General features: G+C 64.1%; 3 protein-coding genes across 7 annotated transcripts in view; 2 read left to right on the top strand and 1 right to left on the bottom strand.

Annotated features, from left to right (window-relative positions):
* The first annotated feature begins 2,105 nt into the window (after positions 1-2,105).
* Positions 2,106-3,987, top strand: LOC120748274 (EEF1A lysine methyltransferase 3-like). Its single transcript, XM_040054400.2, has 3 exons — positions 2,106-2,289; positions 2,755-2,867; positions 3,529-3,987. Exons 2-3 carry the CDS (start codon positions 2,861-2,863, stop codon positions 3,972-3,974), a joined length of 453 nt encoding a protein of 150 aa, XP_039910334.2. The 5' UTR covers positions 2,106-2,289; positions 2,755-2,860; the 3' UTR covers positions 3,975-3,987.
* Positions 3,988-4,834: 847 nt separating this feature from the next.
* Positions 4,835-7,154, top strand: TSFM (Ts translation elongation factor, mitochondrial). The gene is made up of 6 exons (XM_040054404.2): positions 4,835-4,876; positions 5,058-5,189; positions 5,464-5,592; positions 5,692-5,799; positions 5,913-5,997; positions 6,576-7,154. Exons 1-6 carry the CDS (start codon positions 4,835-4,837, stop codon positions 7,004-7,006), a joined length of 927 nt encoding a protein of 308 aa, XP_039910338.1. The 3' UTR covers positions 7,007-7,154.
* Positions 7,155-11,702: 4,548 nt separating this feature from the next.
* The window catches only part of LOC120748271 (natural resistance-associated macrophage protein 2-like), a 41,473-nt gene continuing 38,980 nt past the window's right edge, over positions 11,703-14,195 (bottom strand). For all 5 annotated transcript variants that reach the window (XM_040054392.1, XM_040054389.2, XM_058419146.1 and 2 more), the window contains one exon: positions 11,703-11,916. In XM_040054392.1, the coding sequence (XP_039910326.1) occupies positions 11,839-11,916 (78 nt within the window). In that variant the 3' untranslated portion in view covers positions 11,703-11,838. The remainder of the gene's footprint in view (positions 11,917-14,195) is intronic.

Here is a 14,195-nt window from a genome sequence, read left to right as displayed (position 1 = left end):
TCCCAGTCCCCCCAGTCCTCCCAGTGTTCCCAGTCCCCCAAGTCCCCCAATGTTCCCAGTCCTCCCAGTGTTCCCAGTCCTCCCAGTCCCCACAGTGTTCCCAGTCCCCCAGTCCCCCCAGTGTTCCCAGTTCCCCCAGTTCCCCCAGTCCCCCCCCCAGTTCCCCAGTCCCCCCAGTCCCCCCAATTCCCCCAGTCCCCCCAGTGTTCCCAGTTCCCCCACTCCCCCCACTCCCCCCACTCCCCCCAGTCCCCCCAGTCCCCCAGTGTTCCCAGTTCCCCCACTCCCCCCACTCCTCCCAGTTCCCCCAGTCCCCCCCCAGTCCCCCCAATTCCCCCACTCCCCCCCAGTCCCCCAGTCCTCCAGTCTCCCCAGTGTTCCCAGTTCCGTCCCCTCCTCCGCGGGCTCTTCCCGCTCGGGGCCGTTTGGGGAATTCGGCTGCGGCCAAGCCGGGAGCGATTTCTGGGAACCCCCGGGGGTGTCGGGGGGGGGGTCGGGGGGGCGTTGAGCAATGTGGGGCCAGACCCGCCCGTCCCTTCCCGTCCCTTCCCGTCCCGTCCGCTCCTTTCGGGGATTCCAGGAACGGCCCCGGCCGGGGAGTGCCCGGTTCGGGGCAGAGGGGAACGGGGGACGCAGGGACCGACCCCCCGCCCTCCAGGGCGCTCCGACCCCCCCAGGGCGCTCCGACCCCCCCAGGGCGCCCCGACCCCCCCAGGGCGCTCCGCCCCAGCGCTGTCCCCGGGGGACACCAGGGGACACCAGGGCCACCATTAACCCGGTGACGCAGGCGGTGACGCGGCTGCGGGGGGGGTCCCGGTTGTTCATTACCCCGCGGGACCCCGGGATCACCCCGTCACCCCCCCGCCGGTTACCGGGGACGGCGCTGTGACCGCCCGCACGAGGACAGACAGCGGCGCGGGGGGTGACACGGGAGGGGGCACGGGGGTGGCGTTTGGAACTGGAGGAAAGCTGGCACCGTGTCCCCAACCCGGCCGGGGGACAGTGGGACAGGGGTGAGCTGGGGCAGGGGGACACCGGTGAGGGACAGCGGGGACATCAGGATGAGGGACGTGGGGCCAGGTCCCGGGGCTGGGGACACCGGGACTTGGGAATAGCAGGGATTTGGGGACACCAGGGGGACAGGGACGCTGGCACTGGGGACGCTGGTGTGACAGGGACACGGACAGCAGGGACCGAGGACAAGTGGATGGGGCACACCCTGACCGAGGACACGGGGACAGGGACGTCAGGGCTGTGGTGGCACTGGTGGCACTGGTGGCACTGGTGTTGAAGGGACAGGGAGGGACAGGGTGGCATTGGGAGGGACTGCGTGGGGGTGACACTGGGGACAGGGCTGGGAGTGGGGGTGACACTGGGGACAGGGGACACCAGGATGGGGCAGAAAAGAGGCTGGGGGTGAGCAGGGATGGCCTGGGGACATCGGGGACACCGGGATGGGGCAGGGGACTTTAGGACCCACCCGCTGACACCAGCACGGGGCAGGCGACACTGGGGACACCGGGACGGAAGAGGGGACAGGGCGACACGGCAAGGGACACCGCGGGATGTGAGGGGACACCGCGGGATGTGAGGGGACAACCGCGGGATGTGAGGGGACACCGCGATGGGAAGGGACAGGGCAAGGGACAGCAGGGACCCACCAGGGATAAAGATAGGACACAGGCGTGGGGACACTGGGGGACACCGGGGGGCACCGGGGGACACCGGGGAGCACCGGGATGGGAAAGGGGACACCGGGGGACACGGGGGACATCGGGGGACACCGGGGAGCACCGGGATGGGGAAGGGGACATCTGGGGACATTGTGGGACACCGGGGGACATCGGGGGACACCGGACCCCCACCCCGAGCTCGAGCCGTGGGCGGAGCCCCATCACCTGCGGAGGGGGCGTGGCTTAGCCAGCACACGACCAATCGGGTTCGGGGGGCTCGGCCCGGCCACGCCCCTTCCACGATGGCGGCTCCCGGGAGCCACGTGGGGACCGGGGAGGGGCGGGAAGGGGGGGAAGAGAACGGGGAAGAGGAAGAGGAAGAGGAAGAGGAAGAGGAAGAGGAAGAGGAAGAGGAAGAGGAAGAGGAAGAGGAAGAGGAAGAGGAGCAAGGAGAAGAAGCAGAAGCGGGCGCTGCGGGCCCGTGTTCCCCCGCGACCCCGCGCTCTTCGCCGAGTTCTTCCCGGAGCAGCGCCGGTTCCGGCTGTGCGGGCGCGTCCTGCGCATCGCGGAGCACCACGGGCCGCGGCTCGGGCCCGCCGGGGCCGTCTGGGAAGCGGTGAGCGGCACCGGGGGGCGGGCACCGGGAAGTTCCGCGGCCGCCGGGGCTGTAGGTGACATCCCGGGGACACCGAGTTCAGGGTGAGGTCCCGGGAAACGGCGGGGGATGGGGAAAGCCGGGGGATCCCGAGGGGACGGGGATATCGGGAACAGCGGGAGAGGGGGAGGTGACATCCCGGGCGCACCGGGAGCGATGGCGAGGGCGGTGATGGGGTGGCGGGGGATCCCGGGTGGGGGGACACGGGGAGCACCGGGAATGGGCACCCCGAGAAGATGGGGAGGGAAGAGGTGTCCTGGCCGTCCCGGGCGGGTGGTGGCCGCACCGAGGGGGTCACTGGGCGTGGGGATGTCCCTGGGGGGCACAGGAAGAAGCGGCGGGGTTGGGGTTTGGATCCTCGGTGAGGGGGGGGGGACTCCGTGGGCTGGGTTTCCCCCTTTGTGCCCCCCGGTTTGTGCCCCCCAGGCTCTGTCCCTGTGCCGGTTCCTGGGCGAGCAGAACCTGCAGCTGGCGGGGCGGCGGGTCCTGGAGCTGGGGGCCGGGACCGGACATCGTGGGCATCTTCGCTGCCATGCTGGGTGCGGGGGCGCTCGGGGGGGGCTTGGGGGGGCACCCGTGGGTTGGGGGGATCCCCGTTCCCCTGCCCAGTACGGAACTGGAAACTGGTGTGAGCAGCCCTGGAGTTTATTGGGATCCGTGGGTGCCCGGGTGGTTAAATCCCCTTTGGATTCGAGGTTTATTGGGGTCGGGGAGGGTTTGGGGTGGTCCTCACTCTGGCTCGGGGTTTTTTTTGGGGGGGGTTTACCGGGATTTTGGGGTTTCCGAGGGGTGACCTTCATTCTGGCTTGGGGTTTTTTGGGATCCTGAGGGGGGTGGGTACAGGGATTTAGGGTGGTGGGTCCGTGGGGGGTGACCCTCACTCTGTTTCGGGTTTTTCAGGATGTAGGGGGATGGCTTTACTGGGATTTTGGGATGGGGTACCCGAGGAGTGACCCTCAGTCTGCCTCGGGGTTTTTTGGGGGTGTAGGGCAGGCTTTTACTGGGATTTTGGGGTGGTGGGTTGGAAGGGGTGACCCTTATTTTGGCTCGGGTTTTTTTGGGGGTGTTAAGGGGGTTTCACTGGATTTTGGGGTGGTGGGTCTGGTAGGGAATAACCGCTGACCCACGGTTAATTGGGTCTGGGGGGGGTGTTTACTTATGGGGTCGTACCCCTCCCTGACCCCCCTGCTGCCGGTGCAGGGGCGGAGGTGACGCTCACGGACCGGCCCCCGGCGCTGCCGCAGCTGCGGGACAACGCCCGGCGGAACTTCCCGGGGGGCGCGGGGGCACCGCGGGTGCGGGCGCTGCGCTGGGGCCGCGACCAGCGCCGCTTCCCCCCCAAATTCCACCTCATCCTGGGCTCCGACATCGTCTACGACCCCCGAGCCTTCTCCCCGCTCCTTGGCACCCTGCGGCACATCGTGGTGCCCCCGGCCCAGGCGCTGCTCAGCGCCCGCCTGCGGGGGGGCGACGCCGGCGCCTCCCGTTTTCTTCCGCCAGATGTTGCCCCCGTTTTTTCGGGTGCAGCTGCTGCGGCGAGAACCGGAGGGGGACATCGAGATCTACGCGGTGACCCCCCGGCAGGAGCGGGGCGGGGGGGCGCAGCCCGTCCTGGGGTCTCTGACGGCGGGGCCGGAGGGGATTAAATGCTCTCGAGGAGATGGTGTGTGATTTTTGGGGAGCGGGGGAAGGAGGGGTTTGGGGGGGGGGGGTGAGGGGAGCTGAATGGGGGGGGGGCTCGATGAGGGGAGGGGCTTTGGAAGGGCCGGGGGGGCCGTAATAGTCGGGGGGGCTGTTGTGGGGGTCGAGGTGGGGGTGTCTATGAGGGCCTGGCAGGTCTGTGGGGGTCGGGGGGGGGGGGGGTCTGTGAGGGCTGGGGGGGGTCTGTGGGAGTCGGGGGGATCTTTGGAAGGTCCGGGGGGGCCTGTGAGGGCCGGGGGGGGGGGGGTTCTGTGGGAGTCGGGGGGATCTTTGGAAGGTCCGGGGGGGCCTGTGAGGGCCGGGGGGGGGTCTGTGGGGGTCGGGGGGGGTCTTTGGAAGGTCTGGAGAGGGGGGGATCTGTGAGGGTCGAGGGGGGTCCGTGGGGGTCGGGGGATCTTTGGAAAGTCTGGGGGGGGATCTGTGAGGGTTGGAGGGGGTCTTTGGGGGTTGGGGGGGGCTCTGTGGGGGTCGGGGGGGTCTCTGAGGGCCGGGAGGGGTTTGTGAGGGTCTGGGGGTCTATGAGGGTGTGCAGAGGCCGGCTCAGGGCACGGGGTGCTCTCTAAGGGCCCGGGAGGGGTCGCTAAGGCCGGGGGGGGGTCTCAGGGGCGCCGAGCCGGGCACTCCGAGCTCCCCCCTCCCCAAATTCCCCCCCCAGCCAATCCCGCCGCCCCCGCGCTGACGTCACGCACGCGCAGCCAATCGCGCCCCCCCCCACTCACTCTGACCCTTCCCGGCGCCCGTAGCTGGCTGCGTGTGACGTCACGCGGCGCCGTGACGTCACGCGGCGCGCCGCGGGCAGGCCGGGATGCAGCGGGCGGCGCTGGGCGCGCTCGGGGGGGCGGCGCGGGTGAGCGGGACCCCCCCCAAAACCCCCGGGACCCCCCCAAAAACCCATCCCCGGCACCCCCGGTACCGCCCTGCGCTCCTCCATCCCCGCTCCGGTGACCCCCCCCAGCCCCTCGGGCCCCCCTCGGGCCCCCTCTCCTCTCCTCTCCCGGTGCCGCTGACCCCCGCCCCGTTCCCCGCAGGCCTCCCCGGGCCGCTGGTTCAGCGCGGCCCCGCCGGCGCTCCGGGAGCTGCGGGAGCTGCGGGCGCGGACGGGACAGCCGGTGATGCGCTGCCGAGAGGCGCTGGAGCGGGCGGGGGGCGACCTGCGGCAGGTGAGGGGGTCCCGGGGGGAGCGGTGGAGGGCTTTGGGCAGGTGAGGGGGGGGACAAGAACCAGGACGGGGTCACCTGTGCTGGGGGCGGGACACAAAAGCCGGGGGGAGAACGAGAGGGTGCGGGGGTCACAGGTGGTCCTCGGGGCAGAGCAGCCCCGAGCTGTGGCGGCGGGGAGCGCTGCGGGGTCGGGGGTCTGCTTTTGTGTCCGCCCCCCGTGTCCCGGAGGTCACGGGGGTGCGTGACCCTGTCCCCTCGCGTTTGTCCCCGCCAGGCCGAGGCCTGGCTCGAGGCCGAGTCGCGCCGCCGGGGCTGGGCCCGAGCCGCGGCCCCCGGGGCTCAGCGCCCACGGGAGGGGCTCGTGGGGGTCCTGAGCGAGGGCTCGGCCGCCGTCATGGTGGAGGTGAGTGACGGCGTTCGGGGGGGGCACCCCAATTTCCCCGGGGTGGGGGGGGGGGTCTCCACGTCCCCAGAGTCACCGTGTGTGTGTCCCCACCCCCAGGTGAACTGTGAGACGGATTTCGTGGCGCGGACCCCCGACTTCCAGCAGCTTGTGGAGATGGCGGCCAGAGGGGTCCTGGGGCACTGCCAGGGGGCCTCGGGCACGAAGGTGGGGGTGTCAGGGGGGGCTTTGGGGTGGCACAGAGGGTGTGGGGCTGTTGGGGGTGCTGGGGAGGGTCTGGGGGTGCCTGGGGTGCCCCTCTGACCTCTCCCCGCCCCCAGCACCTGCTGCGAGAGGATGAACTGGCCCAGCTGCGTGCGGGGGATGGGGGAGAACTGCTGAGTGACCACCTGGCGCTGGCCATGGGTGAGTGGCGACCCAGTGCCCCTCCTGTGCCCATCCCAGTCTGCACAGTGCCCTTTCGATGCACATCCCAGTTTGCCTCCTTGTCCCTTCCTGTTTGTCCCAAGTCCCCTGAACCCCAACGCTGCAGGCAAATCCCAAACCCTGCCATTCCCAGTGTCCCCAGTGCCTGTAACCCCAAACTCTGCCATTCCCAGTGTCCCCAGTGCCTGTGACCCCGAACCCTGCCATTCCAGTGTCCCCAGTGCCTGTAACCCCAAACCCTGCCATTCCCAGTGTCCCCAGTGTCCCCAGTGCCTGTAACCCCAAACCCTGCCATTCCCAGTGTCCCCAGTTCCTGTAACCCCAAACCCTGCCAATCCCAGTGTCCCCAGTTCCTGTGACCCCAAACCCTGCCATTCCCAGTGTCCCCAGTGCCTGTGACCCCAAACCCTGCCAGTCCCAGTGTCCCCTGCCCTGGGGGGTGAGGGTGTCCCACCACCGTTTTCCAGGGGGTTCTCCTCTCTCTGAGGGGTTCATGACCTCTCCCCCCCATTTTTGGGGGTGCCGTTCGTGACCCCGTCCCTCTCTGTCCCCCCCAGGCCGCCTGGGCGAGCGCCTGGCCCTGCGCCGGGCCGGGTGGCTGCGGGCCCCCGGGGGCTTCGTGGCCACCTACGCTCACGGCTGGGTGCCCCCCGGGCCCCCCGTGGCCATGGGCACCTACGGGGCGCTGGTGGCCTGCGGGGGGCCGGGCCCGGGGCCCCCCCCGGCCGAGCTGCAGGAGTTGGGGCGCAGGGTGGCCCAGCACGTGGTGGGAATGGCGCCCACGGCCCTGGGGACCCCCGAGGACGAGCTGGGAGGGGACACGGAGACGCGGCTGCTGGCACAGGGGTCGCTCCTGGAGCCGGGGGTGCCCCTGGGCCGGTACCTGAGGGACAGGGGCGGGCTCCAGGTTTGGGATTTCCTGCGCTTCCAGTGCGGGGAGGAGCCCCCCCAGGAGAGCCCCCCGGAGCCCTCTGCACCCCCAGCCTGAGGGAGGAGGCTCAGGGGGGTTCAGGCCCTGGCTGTGGGGACGCACGGACACGGACAGACGCGCAGACACCGTGCGCCCCGCCTGGGGCAGCGCCAGCCTCCCGCGCGCTCTGGGGGCATGAGGCTGAATAAAGGTGCAGAAGAACCGGGCCAGGTGTTTTGTCGGGAGGAGGAGGAGGAACCCCAAGGTCCCTTGTCGCTCCCCGACCCCCCCCCCCTGCACCCCCAAACCTTCTCCTGCCCCCCCAGGAGCCCCCCGCTCCCCTGCGGGTTCTTAACGGCAAATCCACTCAGACAAAAAGGGGCTCCAAGAGCCTGAACCCCAATGGGGGGGGACAGGAACGGCCCCAGGATTGGGGCTGCGGGGAGACCCCCACCCCATCCCACCCCACCCCACCCCTGACACCCCCAGGGTGGATCGTGGGGGGTCACGAGGGGGGTGTGACAGAGAGGGGCAGGGGACAGGGAAAGGTGGAGACAGGACCGGGTGTCTGCGTGGGATCAGAAGTCAGGGGGTGCCAAGGGCTGGCAGGAGTTGGGCTGAAGAATCCGGGGTCTGACACCCCCCAAAAGACACCGAGAGCAGCTGCTCCGGACCCCCCCCCCACACACCCCCCGTCCTCCCGGTTGTCCCCCCCCTCCGTGACGTCACCAGCCGCCTCCCGGGACAAGTAACCGGGAACAGGCCGGGCTGGAACAGCCTATCCTGGATTACTTGAACCGGGCTGCGGCCGCCGAAACGCCCCCCCCCCCCCTCCTCTCCCGCCGCCGTTACCCGCGGCTGCTCCCGCTGTCACCGCCCGCTCCGGGGGGGGGGGGGACCGGGGTGTCCCGGGAGCGGCGGGGCGGGGAGCGGGGGGGGGACATCAACAGGAGGGTGACACGGAGGTGGGTGACACGGGATGGGGGGGACGCACGCTCCGGTTCCTCCCGGTTCCCCCCCCCCTCTCCCGGTACCTGCCGCTCCCGCCGCCGTCCGGACCGGGGGGGGGGGGGGGGGGGGGGGGCCGCGCGCGCCCACCGGAGCGAACGGGGCCGCGGCGGTTTCCAGGCGCCCCCCGCACCGGGAGAGGGGCGGGGCCGCGGCCGCGATTGGGGTAGGGACGCCCGGGGGGGGACTTGAAACGGGCGGCGGGAGCTGATTGGTTGGGTGGGGAGGGGGCGTGGCCAGGCCGTGTTTACATCGCGCTGGTGGGGGCGGGGTGTGCGGGACACGCCTCTTGCTCGGCGGAGGGGCGTGGCTTTGTAAACCACGCCCATTCCCATGAGGGGGCGTGGCCTGAGCGGGGCTCGCTCCGCTCCTTATCTGCGCTAAATAGCGTGAAGTTAATTTCGTTAATTGAGGCGGAGAATCCCTTCCCCCTGGATTTATTAGCGGGAACCCAAATTTCTCCCATCTCAACCCCCAATTCCTTCGTTTTCATCCCTGTTCCACCTAATTCACCTCAAATTCCTTCCATTTCCCCCCCGATTCTTTCATTTTCATCCCAGTTCCACCCAACTCACCTTAAATTTTACCCCTTTCAACCTCCAATTCCTTCATTTTTCATCCCAGTTCCACCGAATTCCTCAAATTCCTCCTGTTTGTCCCCCCAATTCCTTCATTTTCATCCCAATTCCACCTAACTCACCTTAAATTTTACCCCTTTCAACCTCCAATTCCTTCTTTTTTCATCCCGGTTCCACTGAATTCACCTCAAATTCCTCCCGCTTTATACAAATCCCTTTGGTTTCCCCAAAATTTCTGCTTCCCCCCGAAATAAATCCCGCATATTTCACCACGAAACTCCTCGCCTTTCACCCCAATTTCTTCTTATTGCACCCAAATGTCTCCCCGTTTTCCTCAGTTTTCCACAAAGGAAATGGTTTTCTCTTGGGGTTTGGGGTCGTTTTTAAAGGAAAATCTGTAGGAAAAGAAAGAGGAATTCCCTGGCATCCGCAGCCAAGTTCTGGGGGATTTGATTCCTCTCTGATTCCCCAATTAAACTCGTCCTGGGGCGGTGCCAGACCCAGCTCCAGGGATAAATGGGACAAACTGGGAATTGGCGTTCCCTGGCGGAGCGTCCAGTGGCAAACTGGGGGAGGACTGGGAGAGGACTGGGACAGGACTGGGAGAGGACTGGGAGAGGACTGGGAATGGACTGGGACAGGACTGGGAGAGAACTGGGACAGGACTGGGAGAGAACTGGGAGAGAACTGGGAGAGGACTGGGAGAGGACTGGGAGAGGACTGGGAGAGAACTGGGAGTAGACTGGAACTGGAATGCGGGCAGACAGGAACTGGACTGGGAGAGGACTGGGAGTGGACTGGGAGTGGACTGGGAGAGGACTGGGAGAGAACTGGGAGAGGACTGTGGGCGGATTGGAACTGGACTGGGACTGGGAGCAGACTGGGAGGGTGGATGGGACTGGAAATGGACTTGGACTGGGACTGGACTGGGAGCAGACTGGGACTGGACTGGGAGCAGAATGAGGGTGGACTGGACTGGAACTGGACCCAGACTGGACTGGAACTGGACTCAGACTGGACTGGAAACGGACTCAGACTGGACCTGGACTCCAAGCGGACTGGGACTGGACTGGGGGTAGACTGGAACTAGACTGGGACTGGGGGACAGACTGGGATTTGACTGGAACTGGACTGGAACTGGACTGGGAATGAACTGGGACTGGGCTGGAACTGGACTAGAACTGGACTCAGACTGGACTGGGACTGGACCTGGACTCCAAGCGGACTGGGACTGGACTGGGAGCAGACTGTGGGCGGACTGGGAGCGGAATGAGGGTGGACTGGACTGGAACTGGACCCAGACTGGACTGGGAATGGACTCAGACTGGACTGGAACTGGACCCAGACTGGACTGGGAATGGACTCAGACTGGACATGGACTCCAAGTGGACTGGAACTGGACTGGGGGTAGACTGGAACTAGACTGGGACTGGGGGACAGACTGGGATTTGACTGGGAGTGGACTGGGAATGAACTGGGACTGGGCTGGAACTGGACTAGAACTGGACTCAGACTGGACTGGGACTGGACCTGGACTCCAAGCAGACTGGGACTGGACTGGGAGCAGACTGGGACTGGACTGGGAGCAGACTGTGGGCGGACTGGGAGCGGAATGAGGGTGGACTGGACTGGAACTGGACTCAGACTGGACTGGGAATGGACTCAGACTGGACTGGGAATGGACCCAGACTGGACTGGAACTGGACCCAGACTGGACTGGAACTGGACTCAGACTGGACTGGGAATGGACTCAGACTGGACCTGGACTCCAAGTGGACTGGGACTGGACTGGGGGTGGACTGGAACTAGACTGGGACTGGGGGACAGACTGGGATTTGACTGGGACTGGACTGGAACTGGACTGGGAATGAACTGGGACTGGACAGGACTGGGCTGGGACCAGACTGGGGACAGACTGCGATTCAATTGGGACTCTACTGGAACTGGACTGGGAATGAATTGGGACTGGGCTGGAACTGGACTGGGACTGGACCTGGACGCCAAGCGGACTGGGATTCAACTGGGACTCTACTGGAACTGGACTGGGAGTGAACTGGGACTGGACTGGGCTTTGGGTCTCCGGCAAAAAATCAAATCCCGCAGCTCCAAATTCCCGGGGAAGCCCCGATGGATCCAGCACCGTCCCCAGCCCGGACCCGTGGGGATGGGAAACTGGGAACAGATGGAATTCCGTGGGAGAAGGGGCTGGGCAGAGTTTTTTATTTCTAAAACGGCCTAAAAACTGCAGGGAAGGAAAATCCCAGCGCTCTGTTGCGGGTTTTGGGGTTTTTTTCGGGAACTGCTGCCCTCGAACCCTCCTGAGTGTTGATCCGGAGCTCTGGAAGCGCCCAAAACTCCTGGAAATGTTTGGAAATTTCCCGTGTTTTCAACCCTGACCCAAGAGCCTGGCAGCCAATCCAACTTCTACTGCGAATCCTGGAAATATCCTGAAACATCCCCAAATTCAGGAGGATAAAAAAAAAAAACAAACCCCAAAGTCCTGCTGGAGTGCTCGGAATGAAAATCCGGGGAAAAAATCAACATCCTCGTCCCGGAGCTGCCGTTGCAGGAGAGGGGGGAAAAGCTTGGAGGGTCCCAGAGTCCTGCTGGTCCCACGGTCCTGGGGGCTCCGTTCTGGGGGGGCTCCATTCCAGGGGGTCCTGGGGCTCTGTTCCAGGGGGGCTCCATTCCAGGGGGTCCCGATGGCTCCATTCCAGGGGGGCTCCATTCCAGGGGGTCCTGGAGGTTCCATTCCAGGGGGTCCCAATGGCTCCATTCCAGGGGGTCCTGGAGGTTCTGTTCCAGGGGGTCCCAATGGCTCCATTCCAGGGGGTCCCAGGGCTCCGTTCCAGGGGGTCCCAGGGCTCTGTTCCAGGAGGTCCCAGGGCTCCGTTCCAGGGGGTCCCAGGGCTCCGTTCCAGGGGGTCCCGGGGCTCCATTCCAGGGGGTCCCGGGGCTCCATTCCAGGGGGTCCCGGGCTCCGTTCCAGGGGGTCCCGGGGCTCCATTCCAGGGGTCCTGGGGCTCCATTGCAGGGGGGCTCCGTTCCAGGGGGTCCCAGGGCTCTGTTCCAGGAGGTCCCAGGGCTCCGTTCCAGGAGGTCCCAGGGCTCCGTTCCAGGGGGTCCCAGGGCTCCATTCCAGGGGGTCCCGGGGCTCCGTTCCAGGGGGCTCCGTTCCAGGGGGCTCCGTTCCAGGGGGGCTCCATTCCAGAGGGTCCCAGGGCTCTGTTCCAGGGGGTCCCAGGGCTCCGTTCCAGGGGGTCCCAGGGCTCCGTTCCAGGGGGCTCCGTTCCAGGGGGGTCCCGGGGGGCTCCGCTCCTGGGGTCACCTGGTGACGGACGGCTCGGAATCGACGTGGCCGAGGAGGAAAAGCTCCGGGCGGGCGGCGAAGCCCAGGCGGCCCTGGGGAGGAGGGGGAAGGAAAGGGTTAAACCCAATTAATTAACGCTTCAACCCAATTAACGCTTCAACCCAGCGGGTTTAACGGGCCAGAGCTGGCTTAGGAAAGCTTGAGCTTAACTGGAGGCTCGAGTTGGTTGAAGGAAGCCTGAGCTCAGCGCGGTTTAATGAAGGGCAGGTGACAAAAATGGAGGCGCGGTTTTAACCAAGCCCAAACCGAGGCTGGTTTAACAAAGACCAAGCTGAGACGGGTTTGCTGAAGATCCAATTGAGGACGGTTTAACAAAGCCTGAATTAAACCCGGTTTAATGAAGACGGCGTCGAGCCCAGTTTAATGAGCCCAAATGAGGGCAGGCTTTTAATGAAAGCAGAGCTGATCCCGGTTTAAGGAAGCGCAGTTTAACAAAGCCCAGGTGAGCTTTTAATGGAAGCAGAGCTGATCCCGGTTTAGGGAAGCCCAGTTTAACAAAGCCCAGGTGAGCTTTTCATGGAAGCAGAGGTGATCCCGGTTTAGGGAAGCCCAGTTTAACAAAGCCCAGGTGAGCTTTTAATGGAAGCAGAGCTGATCCCGGTTTAGGGAAGCCCCAGCTGAGCCCAGTTTAACAAAGCCCGGGTGTGTGCCTCAGGTCATGGCCCCATTAATTAGCGCTGATCAGAAGGAATGGCGTTAATTGGGAGCGGATCCCGCTGTTAATTGGGGCAGATCAGAGTCCGGCCCAACCCAGGGCTCCTCCCTCCCTCTGCAGCCCCAATTAACAGCTCCAGCTCAATTAAACTGAGGGCGTGGACAGGCCTTAATTAGCAATGACTGCACAGGCGGCTTAATTACAAGGAGAAACTGCAAACCCTAAACGGGACTGAGGCTGCGGAGGGGCAAAAGCAGGGAAAAAATGGGAATTTCGGGGGTTTTTTGGCGCAGCTCTGGGTTTGGCAGGAGCAGGGCAGGATGAAAGTGCCGAGCCCTGATCCCACAGAAGGAATTCTGAGCCCTGATCCCACAGAAGGAATTCCAAACCCTGATCCCACAGAAGGAATTCCAAACCCTGATCCCACTGAAGGAATTCCAAACCCTGACCTCACAGAAGGAATTCCAAACCCTGATCCCACTGAAGGAATTCCAAACCCTGATCCCACAGAAGGAATTTTGAGCCCTGATCCCACAGAAGGAATTTTGAGCCCTGATCCCACAGAAGGAATTCCAAACCCTGATCCCACTGAAGGAATTCCAAACCCTGATCCCACTGAAGGAATTCCAAACCCTGACCTCACAGAAGGAATTCCAAACCCTGATCCCACTGAAGGAATTCCAAACCCTGATCCCACAGAAGGAATTTGAGCCCTGATCCCACAGAAGGAATTTTGAGCCCTGATCCCACAGAAGGAATTCCAAACCCTGACCTCACAGAAGGAATTTTGAGCCCTGATCCCACAGAAGGAATTCTGATCCCACAGAAGGAATTCTGAGCCCTGATCCCACAGAAGGAATTCCAAACCCTGATCCCACAGAAGGAATTCTGAGCCCTGATCCCACAGAAGGAATTCCAAACCCTGATCCCACAGAAGGAATTTTGAGCCCTGACCCCACAGAAGGAATTCCAAACCCTGACCCCACAGAGGGAATTCCAAACCCTGACCCCACAGAAGGAATTCCAAATCCCCCAGGATGGGATCATGCCCCGGCTCACCCTGGTGCCGTTTTTTATGAGTTTTGTCCATTTTTTAAATATATTCTCTGGATTCTTTGCACATCTGCTTGTAGCTCTGTAGCCTGTTGTGTTGATAACCAGCTTTCCCAATATTTTTCCGTGGCAAAGACAAAAATTCCAGAGCTCCAAGCTCTCTTGGAGATAAATTTGATGGCCAGAGCACAGCCAGGACCGAGGGGAAAACTCCAGAGAAGGGGCTTGACCCGGGAGGGAAATTGCATCCCCACTTGTCCTCCTACTTTTAATCCAAATTTTAATCCAAATTTTCATTAATTATGCCGATTTCCTTAAACCTATTAAAATATTCCCACTTCTGGGGGTGTGGGGTTGAGCTTTTTTTGGTGGATATTCTTTCCACGAGAGCCCCCCCGAAGGCTCTCAAACGAAAATCCACTTTTGTAGGAACCGTGGACTAAAAAGATCCCGAGTTTCACTCCCAGGGTTGGGAAGGAGGGAACCCCACGGCCCCCAAAAATGAGCCAGGAAGCCGAGTTGGAAAAGTTTCCATGTTTTAATGGTGGAAAGTTGGGAGTTTTGTACAACCAGGACCAAAAAGGGAGGGGGTTGAATTAAAAA

The sequence above is a fragment of the Hirundo rustica genome, unplaced genomic scaffold, assembly GCF_015227805.2.
Source record: "Hirundo rustica isolate bHirRus1 unplaced genomic scaffold, bHirRus1.pri.v3 unplaced_BUSCO_339203at7742, whole genome shotgun sequence".
Classification (NCBI taxonomy): domain Eukaryota; kingdom Metazoa; phylum Chordata; class Aves; order Passeriformes; family Hirundinidae; genus Hirundo; species Hirundo rustica.
The sequence above is the reverse complement of the archived record's forward strand: the minus strand, read 5'-3'. Positions and strand labels throughout refer to the sequence as shown.